Source organism: Anolis sagrei, chromosome 13 (assembly GCF_037176765.1).
Source record: "Anolis sagrei isolate rAnoSag1 chromosome 13, rAnoSag1.mat, whole genome shotgun sequence".
NCBI classification, from domain to species: Eukaryota; Metazoa; Chordata; class Lepidosauria; order Squamata; family Dactyloidae; genus Anolis; species Anolis sagrei.
In genome coordinates this window covers 5,909,804-5,927,178 of record NC_090033.1, presented here as the reverse complement: position 1 = coordinate 5,927,178, position 17,375 = coordinate 5,909,804, and the positions used below count along the sequence as shown (strand labels likewise).

Sequence of the window (17,375 nt, the reverse complement as noted above, 5' to 3'; positions counted from 1 at the left end):
AAGCGCGGCGCCTGATTGGCTGGAGAACCCGGAAGCGGGCCTGTGTCCGTCGCCGAAGGGCTTCCCCCACGACCTGGGAACCGGAAGTGAGAGGGACTCGCCCCTCCGTGACAGCAGACCCTGTCTCTTGGAGGGAGGATGTGATTGGAAGAGGTGGAGGCTCAGGAAGAGGAAGAAGAGGAGGAGGAGGAAGAAGAAGGGTTGGAGGTAAGGGTGGGTGCTTCTCCTTCCCTGGATATGATGGCCCTCCAAGTGGAGTGTCTTCGGGGTGGGTCCCTAGGTGGCTGTGGAGCCCTATTCTTCACCCACATGTGCTTCCACAGTTTCCATTGTTGGCTTGACGCACCTTCCTCTCCCTATCGCCCTCCATTCGTGCCTCTTCGAATTCCGCAGCACTGCTGGTCACAGCTGACCTCCAGTTAGAGCGCTCAAGGGCCAGGGCTTCCCACTTCTCCGTGTCTAATATATTTATTTATTTATTACATATATTTGTACCCCGCCCTTCTCTACCCTTGAAGGAGGACTCGGCGCGCCTTACAACCCACAGCAATTTGATGCCCCCCATATGTTGTTGTTGATTTATTTATTTACGACATTTATATGCGGCTTACAAGTAAATGTCATAAATATCACTAATAATAATAATAATAATAATAAGTCACTTTTGGGGTTTGTTTATTTATTTATCGTGTCATCAGCAAGCAGAACATTGTATTACATTTCAGAACAAAACAAACAAACAGATTAAAAAAACCCCACAAATTTTGCAAACTTAGTAGTGGATTAAATGTCCTTTGACCAGTATCTGGCCACTTGGAGTGCCTCTGGTGTTGCCACAAGAAGGTCCTCCATTGTGCATGTGGCAGGGCTCAGGTTGCATTGCAGCAGGTGGTCAGTGGTTTGCTCTTCTCCACACTCGCATGTCACGGATTCCACTTTTAAGATTGGCTCTGCATCTCGTGGTGCCAGAGCACAGTCTGTTCAGCGCCTTCCAAGTCGCCCAGTCTTCTGTGTGCCCAGGGGGGAGTCTCTCATTTGGTATCAGTCATTGAATGAGGTTCTGGGTTTGGGCCTGCCACTTTTGGACTCTCGCTTGCGGAGGTGTTCCAGCGAGTGTCTCTGTAGATCTTAGAAAACTATTTCTTGATTTAAGTCATTGACGTGCTGGCTGATAGCCAAACAAGGGATGAGCTGGAGATGTCTCTGCCTTGGTCCTTTCACTATTGGCTGCTACTTCCCGGCAGATGTCAGGTGGTGCAATACCGGCTAGACAGTGTAATTTCTCCAGTGGTAGGGCACAGAGACCCCGTGATAATGTCTCATTAAGAGCCACATCCACTGTTTTAGTGTGGTGAGATGTGTTCCACACTGGGCATGCATACTCAGCAGCAGAGTAGCATAGCACAAGGGCAGATGTCTTCACTATGTCTGGTTGTGATCCCCAGGTTGTGCCAGTCAGCTTTCATATGATATTGTTTCTAGTGCCCACTTTTTGCTTGATGTTCAGGCAGTGCTTCTTGTAGGTCAGAGCACGGTCCAGAGTGACTCCCAGATATTTGGGTGTGCTGCAATGCTCCAGTGGGATTCCTTCCCAGGTAATCCTCAGAGCTCGGGATGCTTCTCTGTTCTTAAGGTGAAAGGCACATGTCTGTGTTTTAGATGGATTAGGGATCAGTTGGTTTTCCCTGTAATAGGCAGGTGAGAATTTGTAATTTGGGGTAAGAAGGGCAGAATATAAATGTCGCAAGTAAATAAATAAATAAATAAATAAATAAATAATGATAGGCAACCCTGGGCTAACCTGTTTCTACCAAAGTGTCAATGTTGTCTTTTGTGGAGAGGTGGCTGCCAAGGGAGCATAAATGGTCAACGTTATCTAATTTCTTCTTGAATAAGTTATTTTGCAGTAACCATCCCAAGTATATTGTTGTTCTCTAGACTGTCGAAGAGGCTGGGCATATTCATATAAGGAAGAGAATAAATATTGACCTTTATACCCAAACGATGTATAAGTTATAAGTTGAGCTGGTTACTAATTAGCACAGTATGTTTTGTTTCTCTCGCAGAGGTTGGTAATGCGAAGAGTTGAAAATGGCTTCAAGAGGGACAATTGAAACCAGCAAGTTGAAACAGAACTTGGAAGAGCAGCTGGACCGATTGATGCAGCAACTGCAAGATCTGGAGGAGTGCCGGTAATAAACAGCTTCTGGGAAATGACTATGCTCGAAAAGGTTTGGTAATACCATGTGAACAGGGAGAAATCTTTTTGTACATCTGGCCCCAAAGCCTCATTTGTTTGGGGTGTGGTTGGAAACATAACATAACCAGTTTCTTTTGAGTAATGGGAAAGTAAAGAGTTATTTGGTTGCCATGAGTTTTCCGGGCTGTCTGGCCATTTTCCAGAAGCATTCTCTCCTGACATTTTGCCTGCATCTATGGCAGGCATCCTCAGAGGTTGTGAGGTCCGTTGGAAACTAGGAAAATGGGGTTTATCTATTTGTGGAACAATAAAGAGCTATTGTTGAAATGTGTAATGATTATAGTCATCAGACTAGCCTTTTAAAGTGGGCACCCTGCTTTCTTCGTGTTTTCTGCCTCCTGCAGAACTCTGGGAAATGTAGTTTGGGAGGGCGAGGACATCTCTAGCAGGCTCTTCCCCAAACTACATTTCCCAGAGTTCTGCAGGCAGAAGGCACCAAGTAAGTGGGTGTGCCCGCTTTAAAATGCTAGCGTGATGAGGCTGTAAGAATAGTCTGGAGGCTTTCTGTAAGAATAGTCTGTAAGAATAGTCAAAGGCTTTCATGGCTGGAATCACTGGATTGCTGTGAGTTTTCCGGGCTGTATGGCCATGTTTCAGAAACCAGCTAACACCTCCCAACAAAGGATTCCCGCAGGCAGGAAGCAGCCAGGCCTTGAAGCAAGGCTTTGCAATGCTAATTAAGGGGATTAATTGCAACATTCACACTTGCCTCCAACAGACAAGAGTTCTTTCTCCCACCCTGGACTTTCCACAGATATATAGACTTTCCTTGTCTAGTTTCCGTCAGACCTCACAACCTCTAAGGATGCCTGCCATAGATGTGGGTGAAATGTCAGGAGAGAATGCTTCTGGAACATGGCCAGACAGCCCAGTAAACTCACAGCAACCCCATAGTCTGGAGCTTTAGAACAATAAGTTTGATTTATCAGTATTTAAAGATCTCTCAGCAATCTTAACTCTTGGTTCTCAATCAGAGAGGAACTAGACACAGATGAATATGAAGAAACCAAGAAGGAAACCCTCGAACAGCTGAGTGAGTTCAATGATTCCTTGAAGAAGATTATGTCCGGAAACATGACCCTGGTGGATGAACTTAGTGGGATGCAGTTGGTGAGTACTTTCTTTGTGAACCAGTCCAGTGCACATTTGCTAATCCTTTTCGTCCAGGGTAGACATGTCTTATTGGCTTTGGTATTAGAGATATTGCTTGAGGCCAACTAAGCAGACAAGCCCACAGTTTGTGTTATATTATGTCTCTTGCAGGCCATACAAGCGGCCATCAGCCAGGCTTTCAAAACCCCAGAAGTCATCCGCATGTTTGCCAAAAAACAGCCTGGGCAGTTGAGAACTAGATTGGGCGAGGTAAGGATCTAACCCTTGCACCTAAAAAAATGAATGTACACTTATTGCTTGTTGAGATTTGCAAAGATGTAAGGCATGTTACAGTGTTGCCTCTCATCACGAGAAGCAGAATAGGGCACTATTAAAAAGCACATCTTGTTACTAATAATAATACTTTATTTATATTCTGCCCTTCTCCCCATGGGGACACAGAGCAGATTAGAGTGTAAACAGATGCTGGCAAACATTAAATGCCTCATTGCAATACAGTGAGACACACAAACATAAACAAAGGCAAAGGCTTCTCTTTTCATTTCCGGCTTAAAAAGCACATCTTGTTAATAACACTAATAATAATACTTTATTTATATTCCGCCCTTCTCCCCATGGGGACACAGAGTAGATTACAGTGTAAACAGATGCTGGCAAACATCCAGTGCCTCGTTGCAATACAATGAGACATAAACAAAGGCAAAGGCTTCTCCTTTCATTTCCGGCTTAAAAAGCACATCTTGTTAATAACACTAATAATAATAATTCTTTATTTATGTTTTGCCCATGTTCCCATGGGGACACAGAGCAGATTAAAGTGTAAACAGATGCTGGCAAACATTCAATGCCTCGTTGCAATACAATGAGACACACAAATATAAACAAAAGCAAAGGCTTCTCCTTTCATTTCCAGCTAAAAAGCACATCTTGTTAATAACACTTATAATAATACTTTATCTATATTCCGCCCATCTTCCAATGGGGATAGAGAGCAGATTACAGTATAAACAGATGCTGGCAAACATTCAATGCCTTGTTACAATACAATAAGACATGCAAACATAAACAAAGGCAAAGGCTTCTCCTTTCATTTCCGGCTTTGGAGGTGGTGCTCATCTCTGGCTCTGGGGAGGTGCTGTTCTCCATTTCCAAGCTGAGAAGCCTGCGCTATCACCTCCTGGACTTATTTGGAGCGTCTTATGCCTTTCCTACATATTTGGTGCAATGCAAGGAGTAATCCTAAGCTCAGTAGCCACAGAGAAGGCTCTCTCTTGCATTGCACCAAATATGTCTTTGATAGCAGTGGCATAGACAAAGGTTGCAATAAAATAATCATTCGTCAAATATGTAAATGTTCTCTCTTCCCTCCCCTCCCCCTTTCTTGTATAGATGGACAGAGATTTGATTGTTGGAAAGCTAGGGCGGGACCTTTACACCCTGCAGAAAGTGGAAATCCTCACCGCACTCCGCAAGCTTGGGGAGAAGGTACGCATTTTGGAATTCTGTCTTTCATGGGACTAAAAACTGAATGGCATGTGCAGGTTGCCATCCACTTTTGTGAGGGTCAGGTGTGCAAAAGTGGGAAAATTCTACATATCTCAAGGCCCCACACTTGTGACGGTGGGCTAATTGGGTTTCATGTGGAATCTATGGAAAACATTTGAAGCCTATCTATCCATGAATTATGTTTTTCTCGTTCATCTTTAACCACTTACAATACAGCCAACTCATTTTCCTTTCCTTTCAGCTGACGCCCGATGATGAGACCTTCCTTTCAACAAATGCTGGAGCTGCTCTAAGCCAGTTTGAGAAGGTCTCCAATGACCTTGGTAAGTCTTCCTTTTTTCTGTTTTCCCTCCCTGCTTCACACAACTTGCTTGCAGCCAGGTGGGAGAAAAATGGCTGAAATCATCTTAGATCTGTGGTTCCCAACCCGTGGGCCGCAGCCCACTAGACCTAAAATAAGATCTGCAAGACATGCCAGGAAAATTGTCACTGGCTTGTGATTGAGGAGAGAGAGAGAGAGAAGGAGAGGGAGAGAAGGAAGGAAAGAAGGAAGGAGATGCCAGTGTGTTGCCCTCGCCAGGGCTTTCCCGGCCTTCGGAAGCTTCCCAGGCCAGGGCAGAGAAGATTCACCAGGCGGAATGAGCGAAGAAGCGAGGGAGAGAAGGAGAGTCCCCCAAAGTTGTTGTTGTTGTTATTATTGTTGTTGTTATGGAGCGCCATACAGGGAGCACACCACCTCCCTGTTATGTCAACTCCACTGGCTGCCAATCCAATTCCGAGCTGGTCTTGGCCTACAAAGCCCTATACGGCTCCAACCCAGCTTACTTCTCCGAACGTATCTCCCTCTACGTTCCACCTCGTAGTTCAAGATCCACTGGGGAGGCCCTGCTCTCGGTCCCACCAGCCTCGCAAACGCATCTGGTAGGGTTGCGGGACGGCCTTCTCGGTGGTAACCCCCCGCTCTCCAGTGAGATTAGATGAGCATCCTCCCTCTTTTCCTTTAGGAAAAAACTGAAATGGTGGTCTTGGAACCAGGCTTTTGGCTAGCAGGCATAACGGCACTTTGGACACTGAACTGGACCATATGATTGTTAGAATAATGGAAACGGCTGTATGATTGTGTAACTAATGTTATTGTTTTTAATCTGTTATGTATTTATGGTTTTATATTGATGTTATTTATTTATTTATTTATTTATTTAACGATATTTATATACCGCTTTTCTCAGCCCTCGGGCGACTCAAAGCAGTTAACAATAGTAAAATTCACTGCTCAAAAAATCATAAAACAGTTAAAAACAAGTAAAACAGTGGCATAATAAGCAATCAATATAAATCAATAAAACATCTCATTAGCATCTCATAGTTAAAATCAAGATCCAATCTCAACATCCAATTGTTCCATATTCCTATGTTCATTACACTGCCTTTTCAAATGCCTGCTCGAACAACCAGGTCTTCACTTTCCTCTGAAATGCTGACAGGGAGGGGGGCGATCTGATGTCTGTAGGAAGGGCATTACACAGCCGAGGAGCCACCACTGAGAAGGCCCTGTCTCTCGTCCCCGCCAAACGCACTTGTGATGCAGGCAGGATCGAGAGCAGGGCCTCCCCAGACAATCTTAACATCTGGGGATCTTAATAATAATAATCATCATCATCATCATCTTTATTTAATACCCCACCACCATCTCCCCAATGGGGACTCAGGGAGGCTTACATGAGGCCAAGTCCAACAGCATATTACAATAAAGTAAAATCAAACCACAATAACAACACAGTAAAATACATACAACGTATGAGTACGAAAACGATAAAGCAAAACCATACACAGTAAAATAAAATAACATTACAATGAGCGGGCCACATGTGCAAGATATTGTTCTTTGCGGCATTGAATTGCTGCCAGTGTTAGCCGCTCTGAGTCCCCCCTCGGGGGTTGAGAAGGGCGGATTAGAAATGTTATAAATAATAATAATAATTAATATTAGTAGTATTAGTAGTATTAGTAGTGGTAGTATTACCTGCCATTGCCACAAATCAGTTGTAATGAGAAAGCAGCCATTTCTAAGACCATGTTTAGTCCCTCAAAGTTGCTTTGTTGTTAATGTTGGAGAGTGGTCCCTGTTGGGAACCTCTGCCGTATAGACTACTGCAACCCGCTCTGTGTGGGATTGCCTGTGAAAACGGTTCAGCAATTGGTCCAATGGGCGGCAGCCAGATTATTCACTGGAGCGGGGTACAGGGAGCATACAACTCCCTTGTTTCGCCTGCTTCACTGGCTGCTAGTCTGCTACTGAGCACAAGTCAAAGTGCTGCCTTTAGCCTATAGAGCCCGAAACGGTTCTGGCCCACTTACCTGTCTGAATGAACCATCCTGGAGATTAAGAACACCTGGGGAGGCCCTGCTCTCAGTCCCGGCTCCTTCACAAGCTCGACTATTTATTTATGTATTTATTTATAACATTTATATTCTGCCCTTCCCACCCCGAAGGGGACTCAGGGTGGAGCACAGCATATACACGGCAAACATTCAATGCCGGGACACAGATTCACATACACATACATAAACATAAAAAACATTTATCTCAATATTAAAATACACCATTTAAAACCGTCCTAGTCATTCGCATCAAAGCTAATTGGCCTGGTAATCTTTCCTATTGCTGCCTTATTGCCCTGTCCCGAAAGCTTGGTCCCACAGGCAAGTTTTGACCATCTTTCTAAAGGACAGGAGGGAGGGGGCCGACCTGATCTCACCAGGAAGGGAGTTCCATAGCCGGGGAGCAAACACCAAGAAGGCCCTGTCCCTAGTCCCCACCAATCGTGCTTGTGACAATAGCGGGACGGAAAGCAGGGCCTCTCCAGAGGATCTTAATCTCCACAGTGGTTCATAGGGAGAGATGCGTTCAGACAGGTAATTTGGGCTGGGGCCGTTTAGGGCTTTATACGCCAAAGCCAGCACTTTGAATTATGCCCGGTAGCAGACTGGCAGCCAGTGGAGCTGGCGTAACATGGGACTTGTGTGCTCCCTGTATGCTGCCCCAGTTATTAATCTGGCTGCCTCTCGTTGGACTATTTGAAGCTTCCGACCAGTCTTCAAAGGCAACCCCACGTAGAGTGTGTTGCAGTAGTCTATCCTAGATGTAATGAGAGCGTGGACCACCTTGGCCAAGTCTGACTTCCCAAGGTACGGACGCAGCTGGCACACAAGTTTTAACTGTGTGAATGCTCGCCTGGCCATCACTGCAACCTGGGATTCCAGGCTCAGTGATGAATCCAGGAGAACTCCCAAGCTGTAAACCTGTGCCTTCAAGAGAAGTGTGACCCCGTCCAGCACAGGTTGCCACCCTATACCCTGTTCGGCCTTGCGACTGACCAGGGGGACCTCTGTCTTGTCTGGATTCAACTTCAATTTGCTCGCCCTCATCCAGACTGTGGGGACTAGTGGGGACGAGAGACAGGGCCTTCTCAACGGTGGCCCCTTGGCTATGGAACTTCCTCCTTCCCCAGCGAAATTTGATCAGCCCCCTCCCTCCTGAACTTCCGAAAAAAAGTAAAAATTTCTGGGCCTTTGGGCAGTAAGCAGCACAAGGAATGATGTGCAATAGAGATGATATTTGGAATGATGGTTGGTTTGTGTGATTTTAATGTTAATATTGATATGTTTTTAATTCCCTGTTTTCATGTTAAATGGTGTTCTGCTTTATGATTGAATTGATAATTGTCTGTTATTATTGTTACGTCTCTGTAGGCGAGGCATTAAATTTTGCCATAATTATGTTGGAAACTGCTTTGAGTCCACCACTGGGGGGAGAAAAGAGGTATACAAGTGAAGTAAGGAAATAAATACATGGATCCCTTCTTTTTCTTTCTCCTCCCGCAGGGTCAGGGGACAAGGTCTTCGCCCTGGCAAGTTTCGAGGTAGAAAAATCCAAGCAATGATTTTTTTCCCCATTTTGTGGGTGACTTCTGCCTGTCTATGTTGGCCTCTCATTTTTTTTTAAAAAAAAGTTGTATTTGTTGTATTCTTACGGGCTTTTTTTTTTTTTTTTTTGTAACGCTCTTTCTCTTAACAGCAAGGTAACCGAAAGCAAAAAAATAAATAAAAATTAAGTACACTTCAGGAACTCAGCAAAGTAAAGGTCTGAAGCTTGAAACACTAAGTGGTATTCTTCAACAAAGGAAAACAAACCTAATTGTGACTGTCATTTTTGTAAAACATGGGCAAATGCGTACGATTCTCCTTTCTCTCTTTGTCTTTGAAATGTGCAATTTTTTTGTAGTAAAATGTTCTCTCTTTCTTTATTTCCTTGGTTTTTTTTCCCTACGTGATGGCAGAAAGCCTTTGTCTCTTTGACAACCGGTGCTACTAGGGGCGTTCATTAAAGCTTTCCCCTGACCCACTTCCTGTGGATGGAGAGCAATGAAGCTTGGCCCAGTTCTGAGTCCTTCTCTCCATGGGTGCCACCTCAGGACACACACTTCTCCCTTCTTTGGTAAACACCTCGCTTGGAGAAGTCGACAGGTTGCTCCAAAAGCAACTTTGGAAATCAGAGTCTCAGCCTCTGACGAATGCTTGACCTTCAAAAATAACTCATGTGGTGACCCCCAACCATAAAATTATTTCCATTGCTACTTCATAACTGCAATTTTGCTACTGTTATGAATCGCAATGTAAATATTCGATATCCAGGATATATTTTCATTCACTGGACCAAATTTGGCACAGATATCCAATACGCCCAAATTTTAATACTGATGGGGTGGGGGGGGGGGAATTGATTTTGTCATTTGGGAGTTGTTGTTGCTGGGATTTATAGTTCACCTACAATCAAAAAGCATTCTGAACTCCACCGATGATGGAATGTAACCAGTCTTGGGACACAGAATGCCCACGACCAAGAGAAAATACTGCAAGGGTTTGGTGGGCATTGACTTTGAGTTTGGGAATGGTAGTTCACCTACATCCAGAGAGCACTGTGGACTCAAACAATGATGGATCTGGGCTGAACTTGCCATGATTACTCAATATGCCCAAATGTGAACACTGTTGGAGTTTGGGGAAAATATACTTGACATTTGGTAGTAGTACTTGTTGTGATTTATAGTTCACCTACAGTCAAAGAGCATTTTGATCCCCACTGATACAATTGAGCCAAACTTCCCACACAGAACCCCCATGACCAACAGAAAATACTTTTTTCTGAGAGTCTTTGGCAACCCTTTTGACACCCTCTCACAATCCTTCCAGGGGTCCTGACCCCCAGGTTGAGAAACAATGGTCTTGGGGAGTTTTTTTCAACGGACCCCACAGTCATCCTGATATTTTGGGATAAGTGGCAAATAATTCAAGTTCACTTTATTATGGTCAATGACCAGCTCATGAAAAGAGGGATACAGTCCCGCACAAACACAAATAGTTACGTAGCCATTTTCCAAACTGGCGACCTCCACTTGCTGGATGGTGTTCATCAAGAGCAGAGTGGGAGCTGTTTCCACTGAAGTCCAACCACATTGGAGTGGATGATGCCAGTTCTTGACTCCATCCTATGATGGGGAATCCTCACCATCAACCTTTTTCTTCACATCAAACATCTCCTTTGGTGTGCGGCCTTTCGAGTAAAGGAACTTGAGGACTGCTCTGCCCTGGGTCCATTCTGAAACCTCACACCACTTCCGCACCAATACAATCAAGACCGTTCTCAGTTCCGAGTTGTAAATTGGCACATAACCTATAGAGACTTATATCATTGCGGATATGCAGTTTCAGTGTCCTGTGATAAATAGAAGTGGGTCGGGGGAAATCTTTAATGGACACCCACCCACCCCAGTAGTTTAGCTGTTGGTGAGAAATCTGGTTGCCTTTTGTTTCCCTGGAAATCCCTTTAGTGGAAGGGGAAGAGTACAGTTCTGTGTGGAATGCAGGAGCGTCTACTTCAGACCCACCGAGCGCACACACAAGCCGAGCGTTCTCCCACCCGTCCTGGCGATGAATGGGCGCCATTGTGTTGCAGCCCTTGATTGGCAAACAATGGCAGCCCTGTTGGGAGCTGTTCTGGGCCAATTTAACTCCATGTATTGGAATGACTGGGAACGCAGTCAGTCCTTCGGAGAGCTTGGTGTGTTATCAGCCTTGGGCTGCTATTCTTCCTCGTGTTTTCAGGGCAGCATGACAACAGCTTCCTTCCAAGTAGAAACAAACAAACAGAGTCTATTTTCTGCATGAGTGAAGGTCACGCTGGCTGCCCGCTAACCTCCTTCGCCCCTGGGGCTCCCTTTTGACTTTCAGACTGAACTCCAAGATGCTGCTTCTGACCTACATTTAGGACTTTCACAGATCCCATTTCCCTTGTAGCTCCTCCTTTCGGATTATCATTTGGTCTGTCTTTTCTTCAAAACTCATGGGAATAATGCCCTTGTCTTCCCTGATCCTCATGCCACAATATCCTTAGAGCTGTGTTTCTCAACCTTCCTAATGCCGCAACCCCTTATTATTGTTACGGAGCACCATACAGGGACAGAGAGTTTCATCTATGCCGACAATGATGCCATCACCGCTCAAGCAGGGAGCTTTGAAAGGGTTGAACAGAAGCTCTCCGAAGCTCTAGGTCAGTGTTTCTCCACCTTCCTAATGCCATGACCCCTTAATCCAGTTCCTCACGTTGTGGTGACCCCTACAAATGCCAGAAGCGACAGAGTTCATCTATGCTGATGATCATGTCATCACCATGGTGAATAGAGACACCACATCGAAGCTGATCAGTTTGTCGTTGGTATTTAGCTTGAGATTGCTGATTTTTTCTATGAAGTGGGCTGAATCCTTGATGTAGTGTGTAGTGAGCCCAATATGGCTTTGTAACTGTGCAGCAAGAAATTTTGCTAAGTCGTACGTGGGGGTTCCAGTGGCACTCATGATGGATCTGAGTGGGGTGTAGTCCTTATGGATTTTTGGGAGTCCATAAAACCTAGGTGGAAGGGCTTCTGATTTACATAGCTGTTATCGTATGTCGAAGATGATTGAGAAGTTCTTAATCAGAGTGTTGGGTTAATAAATAAATTATTATTATTATTATTACTATTCTACTATGTACTATCCTCTCCTCACAACTCAAGATGAACTTCGATTCATCCATGGATTACCTAAGTTCTTAGGACTCAGACTTATTATCATAACGCAGGAATCTTTGGTTTCCCAACACAGTAACCTTGAAAAATAGTCTGGCTTGCCATTAGGTCGTGATGGTTAGGAGTCACATCTTTTCAGTGTCAACCCTTTCCAAGCTGCGATGCCACCTCTGTAAAATGGTGGTAGGTGCAGACCTCCTTTTGCTGCAAGACTCAAAGAGCCTCATTAGTGATGATTAGAGGGCGCATCCCTTGGTTGCAGAAAGGAAGCGTTTGCCGCTGCGCCGTTGTAAATCTGTGCCTTGAGCCAAACCCAGCCGTCACACCAGCTCTTAACAGGCAGCCGCTTCTGATCTCCCTCTTCCTGCGCACCAATTTGCATTTCTGCGCCTCGCTTTGCAGCGGTTCGTCTCACTTTAATAAACCATCGCTCAGAAATGCATTTTATCTCAATTGTCAATTGATCTCTTCCCTCCCCCCTTCCCCTTAAGTGACAGTAAATTCAAAAGAGTTTGTGTTTAATAAGAGCACTGATTTCAACTATGATGCATAATTGTCCATATGGGAGGAAGTGAGATTCTGATCCTTATTGAGTTAAATTCCTTACAACAATTATGAATCAGGTTCAAGGTGATATCGAGCTAGAATTTAGAGGCTCCCATCCAGAAGAGAGGAACTCTTAGATCCACCAAGGGGGATCAGGTACTCTGGCGAGCAAAGAGAAAAAAAGTCAAGAGTTTCCCTGATGTTTCCCATGGGTTGACTGCGACAGTTTCCGAGGAACAGCAGGCTCCTTGGATATCCACAAAATGGTGGCAGCAAGGCTACGTCTTTAGAAAAACAGCTGGACTCCAGGTTGGGGCTTCGGGAGCAAAAAAGGTTATTCCTGGGGCGGAAAGGGCAGCGGAGTGAAACCGAGATAGCCATTAGTATTAGAATTCTCCCAGGAGAAGATTGACACCATTTTTGAAGCGATCTGTTGACTCGCGGATACGGGGGCCCGAGGGGTTTCCATATCCGTGGTTTAAGGGAACACAGTTTCGGCCTCCCCAGGATGGAAAATCCCATCACAGGAGGGCCGGCCGTCATCTGTAGCCGAGAAGAAGAGAGGTTTATTGGAAGAGAAGTTTGAAGCAGTAAAGAGACACAAAGTAACACTATGGAGAGGGAAAAGTTTACAATTAATTGATAATTTTTATTGGGAGGATTAGTTACAATGTTAGGAAGGGGAAATAGCAAGGAAATGAGTAGGCTTCTGAGTTGTATCTGCTGCTGTGCCCACGTACATGCGGTTGGCCCAAACGGGGCAAATGGATAACTGAGGAACTCCCTGCTGTGGGTCAGATCAACTTGAAGGCAGGGAGTTCCGTGTTCAGTCTCATAGGTATCTTCCTGTAGAGTGGTGAAAATTCTCCTTTTAAACATTGCCTATAAAATGGTTGACTGACAAGAAGCACAGCTTGACTATCAAGCAAAACGTGGCTGCCAACATCGTGAGATTCCTTGGTCCTGTTGCAGATTTTGAGATCCTATCCGAGATATAGAAAATCTGCTTCATAGGAAATCTGCTACAAAACAGGAGCTTTTTTGTTGAGTCCCAGGGTCAGAGAGGCTCCGGCAGCAGGGTAGAGAGGCTCTCCATTTGGGATTATCACAAAGGATTACCTCCCCACTCACTTCAGAGAAAATCTGCTACAAAACAGGAGCTTTTTTGTTGAGTTCCAGGGTCAGAGAGGCAGATGATGAAAACAGAAGACCATCCTGCCTCAGGGGAGTGTACTTGCTCCATCAAAGTTTAACATTTGCACAAATGACCAGCCACTACCAGAAGGGACACAGAGTTTAATCTATGCTGACAATCGTGCCATCACCACTCAGGCAGGGAGCTTTGAAAGGGTTGAGCAGAAGCTCTCCAAAGCTCTAGGTCAGTATTTTTCAACCTTCCTAATGCCATGACCCCTTAGTATAGTTCCTCATATTGTGGTCACCCCTACAAATGATGAGCCACTGCCAGAAGGGACAGAGAGTTTCATCTATGCTGATGATCGTGTCATCACCACTCAAGCAGGAAGCTTTGAAAGGGTTGAACAGAAGCTCTCCAAAGCTCTAGGTCAGTGTTTCTCCACCTTCCTAATGCCTCAACCCCTTAGTACAGTTCCTCATGTTGTGGTGACCCCTACAAAAGGGGCAGAGAGTTTCATCTGTGCTGACTATCGTGCCATCACCATCCAAACAGGGAGCTTTGAAATGGTTGAACAAAAACTATCCAAAACGTTCGTTGCTCTTACTGACTCTTACAGGGAAAACCAGCTGATTCCTAATCCATCTAAAATGCAGATGTGTGCTTTTCACCTTAAGAACAGACAAACATCTCGAGCTCTGAGGATTACATGGGAAGGAATCCCACTGGAGCATTGCACCATATCAAAATACCTGGGAGTTACTCTGGACTGTGCTCTGACTTACAAGAAGCACTGCTTCAATATCAAACAAAAGCTGACTGGCACACCCTGGGGATCACAACCAGATACAATGAAGACATCTGCCACTGCGCTTTGCTACTCTGCTGCTGAGTACGCATGTCCAGTATGGAATACATTTCATCATGTTATAACAGTGGATAGGGCTCTTAAGGAGACATGCCACATTATCACAGGATGTCTATGTCTTACACCGCTGGAGAAATTATACTGTTTAGTCGGTATTGCACCAACTGACATCCACCGGGAAGTAGCAACCAATAGTGAAAGGTCCAAGGCAGTGACATCTCTGGCCCATCCTCTGTTTGGATATCAGCCAGCACACCAATGTCTGAAATCAAGAAATAGTTTCCTAAAATCTACAGAGATACTTTTGTTGATCTCTGTAGCTCCAGCTCCAGGTGGGTTCTCATGGGAGCCCTCCTTAGCACTCAGTCCTTCACTCAATTTCTTATCTGCTGTTGCTACTTCTGACTCCCCTGAATGGCCTTGAGACCCTGCACTTTCCAAGTCAGTTTTTTCACAGAGAGAACCAGCATTTGACTTGGATTTCCCAGACTTGAGAGCCCATCACTTTGTGCCACAGGAAAGCTCACAATCCTCTCTCAATCATCAGTTAAACCATCAGTCTCTGGTTGATTTACAACTTCAGCTTTTTAAAAATTCAAGCTTTCTAATGTAAGAGCTGTAGGTTTAAAAAATGATTGATATTGCTAATGGGTATGGAAAGCCCAAGCAGGCTGGAGCTGTGTCTTGGGGAAAACCGCATACTGCATCTATGGAGCATCTCTTTGGCTGGGAACTGGGTCAGGAGCAACTGAAGCTTGTGAATAGCCTTTTCTATAGTGTTCAGCCTCTCTCCTCTGCCTTTATGTTTCATTTACTTCATGCTTTGCTGTTCCAGCATTCCTCAAACTCTCTCTCAGTCATTCTCATCACATTCTGAGGTTGAAGGAAGGTTTTTGCCGTCCTCAGCATTCAGGTTTTCACTGCTTACCAAAGACAAAAATGTATAAACCATGGTGTATGCTTCATACATTGTTTATGGCTGCTATCGGTTGTATGTCAGCCTGTTCATCCTGTGATTCATGGGAAAGAGTTGCCTCAGTTGGGTCAATGTTGGAATTTCATTATGGTCTTGCTTTCAAGTGTTCTTCAGTTCATGTACCAAGTTTTTGCCAAGCTCCTGTTTTGTGTATTGGATTTTTCATTCTACCTTTTTTGTGGACTGTTGTTCCAATGGATCTTATTTTGCTTTGAAGCTCACAGACTGTCTTTTGTTTTGGGAACTTTACTGGTTTGTTTTGTTTTGTTTTGTTTTTTTTTCTTGCTAATTTTACTGCTTTGCCTACATATATTCTTCAATAAACTGCTTGCTGATTTTACCAAAATGATATCATGTTTAAGGTCAGAGGTGTTCCACCTGTTCTAGCGTTCGACAATATCCTAATGCATGCCTGCCTTATCTCTCTTTTCCTGTAAATGAAGATCAGTTCATTTACAGGAAAAGAGAGATAAGAAACCTTTATCTGGTGCTAAGGTCAAAAGAAATGCTTTCCTTTCAGTTCTGGGATCTGGAAAAGCCTTATATTGATTCATGGGAAAGAATTGCCTCAGTTGGGTCAACGTTGGAGTTTCATGATGGCCTTGCTTTCAAGTGTTCTTTGTTTCATGTACCAAGTTTTTGCCAAGCTCCTGTTTTGTGTATTGGATTTTTCATGCTGCCTTGTTTCAAGGATTGTTGCTCCAATGGATTTTGCCTTGAAGCTCATGGACTATGCTTTGTTTTGGGAACTTTACTTTTTGGGAACTGCTTTGCCTACATATATTCTTCAATAAACTGCTTGCTGATTTTACCAAGTTAGGCGATCCTCGTTGTCCGAGTAGGATTGTCTTCCAAGATCGGCGTATTGGCGGTGGGTACGTAGGTGACTGTGGAGCCCTATTCTTGAACTGCATGTTCTCCCGCAGTGAGGGCATTGGTTTCCAGGTGGAAGATGGTCCCGGGATTTTACCAAAATGGTATGATGTTTAAGGTCAGAGGTGTTCCTGCTCTAGTGTACGACACTATCTTAATGCATCCTTGTCTCACGAAGAACAGTGGTCAATAAAGTGCTTTATTTGAGCCTCTAAAGTTTAGAGATGATGCCTACTTCCTTCTGAAGTCAGCCATATGCCTTTTATTGGATGTCGGCTGCTCAAATATGCGTTTTGTACCTTTGTGCATCAATGTGGAGCTATCTATTTCTGTCCCCTTGCTCCCGGCTTACAAAGCTTGGGTTCCCAATAGTGCGCAGTGCGGAATTTAGAGGGCCCTGCCCCTCATCTGTTACACAATCCAGCAGCCAAATGAAGACAAGGCAGAACATATGGTGTGTTTTAAAAATTGTATTAAGCCCCTAATTCCTTCAAAAGCCCTCTCGGTCAGTTACAAAGGGCAAACAGATGCCTTAATTGCAGGTCTCCCACCTCCACGCGAGCATAAAATGGCTCTGGATATTCCTCGCTGCTTGACGGCGCTTGCTAATTAACGCGACTCTGACAGAAGGATCCTGGAGTGATGCTTCCGTCTCCCCTTTCTTCCTGCCAGCCTGAGCTGATGCCGCTCCATTTTTCTTAAATAATTAATCATCATTACTGCCTGCTGCTTGCTGTGTACGTGTTAGTGATCGTCTCAGATCCCAGCCTATTTGCACCCTTCCAGTTCCTGTCTGCCACTCGCTTTTGCTCTTTTCGCGGGCTTTCATGTGAAGGTCTTCAGTAACTGATGCAGGTTGCAGGATTTTTTTTTTTTGGTGCCATCAGGCTTTGATGTCCCTTGCATACTGAAAGGCAGACTGTATGCTTTGTGGGATTTATAGAGGAGGAGTGCAACGGAAGCAGAAATGA

The 17,375-nt window shown here is 44.6% G+C and overlaps 1 protein-coding gene across 1 annotated transcript; it reads left to right on the top strand.

Annotated features, from left to right (window-relative positions):
* The first annotated feature begins 54 nt into the window (after positions 1–54).
* LZIC (leucine zipper and CTNNBIP1 domain containing) lies at positions 55–9,186 on the top strand. Its single transcript, XM_060758940.2, has 7 exons — positions 55–207; positions 2,067–2,192; positions 3,235–3,370; positions 3,524–3,622; positions 4,763–4,858; positions 5,121–5,202; positions 8,765–9,186. The coding sequence occupies exons 2-7, from the start codon at positions 2,092–2,094 to the stop codon at positions 8,821–8,823; spliced, it is 573 nt and encodes a 190-aa protein (XP_060614923.1). The 5' UTR covers positions 55–207; positions 2,067–2,091; the 3' UTR covers positions 8,824–9,186.
* The last annotated feature ends 8,189 nt before the right edge of the window (positions 9,187–17,375 follow it).

Excerpts from the sequence above, each read along its gene's own strand:
- LZIC (XM_060758940.2), top strand. The coding sequence starts at position 2,092 with ATGGCTTCAAGAGGGACAATTGAAACCAGCAAGTTGAAACAGAACTTG. Across the intron at positions 3,371-3,523 it reads AACTTAGTGGGATGCAGTTG|GCCATACAAGCGGCCATCAG; the intron begins GTGAGTACTTTC and ends TGTCTCTTGCAG. Across the intron at positions 3,623-4,762 it reads TGAGAACTAGATTGGGCGAG|ATGGACAGAGATTTGATTGT; the intron begins GTAAGGATCTAA and ends TTTCTTGTATAG.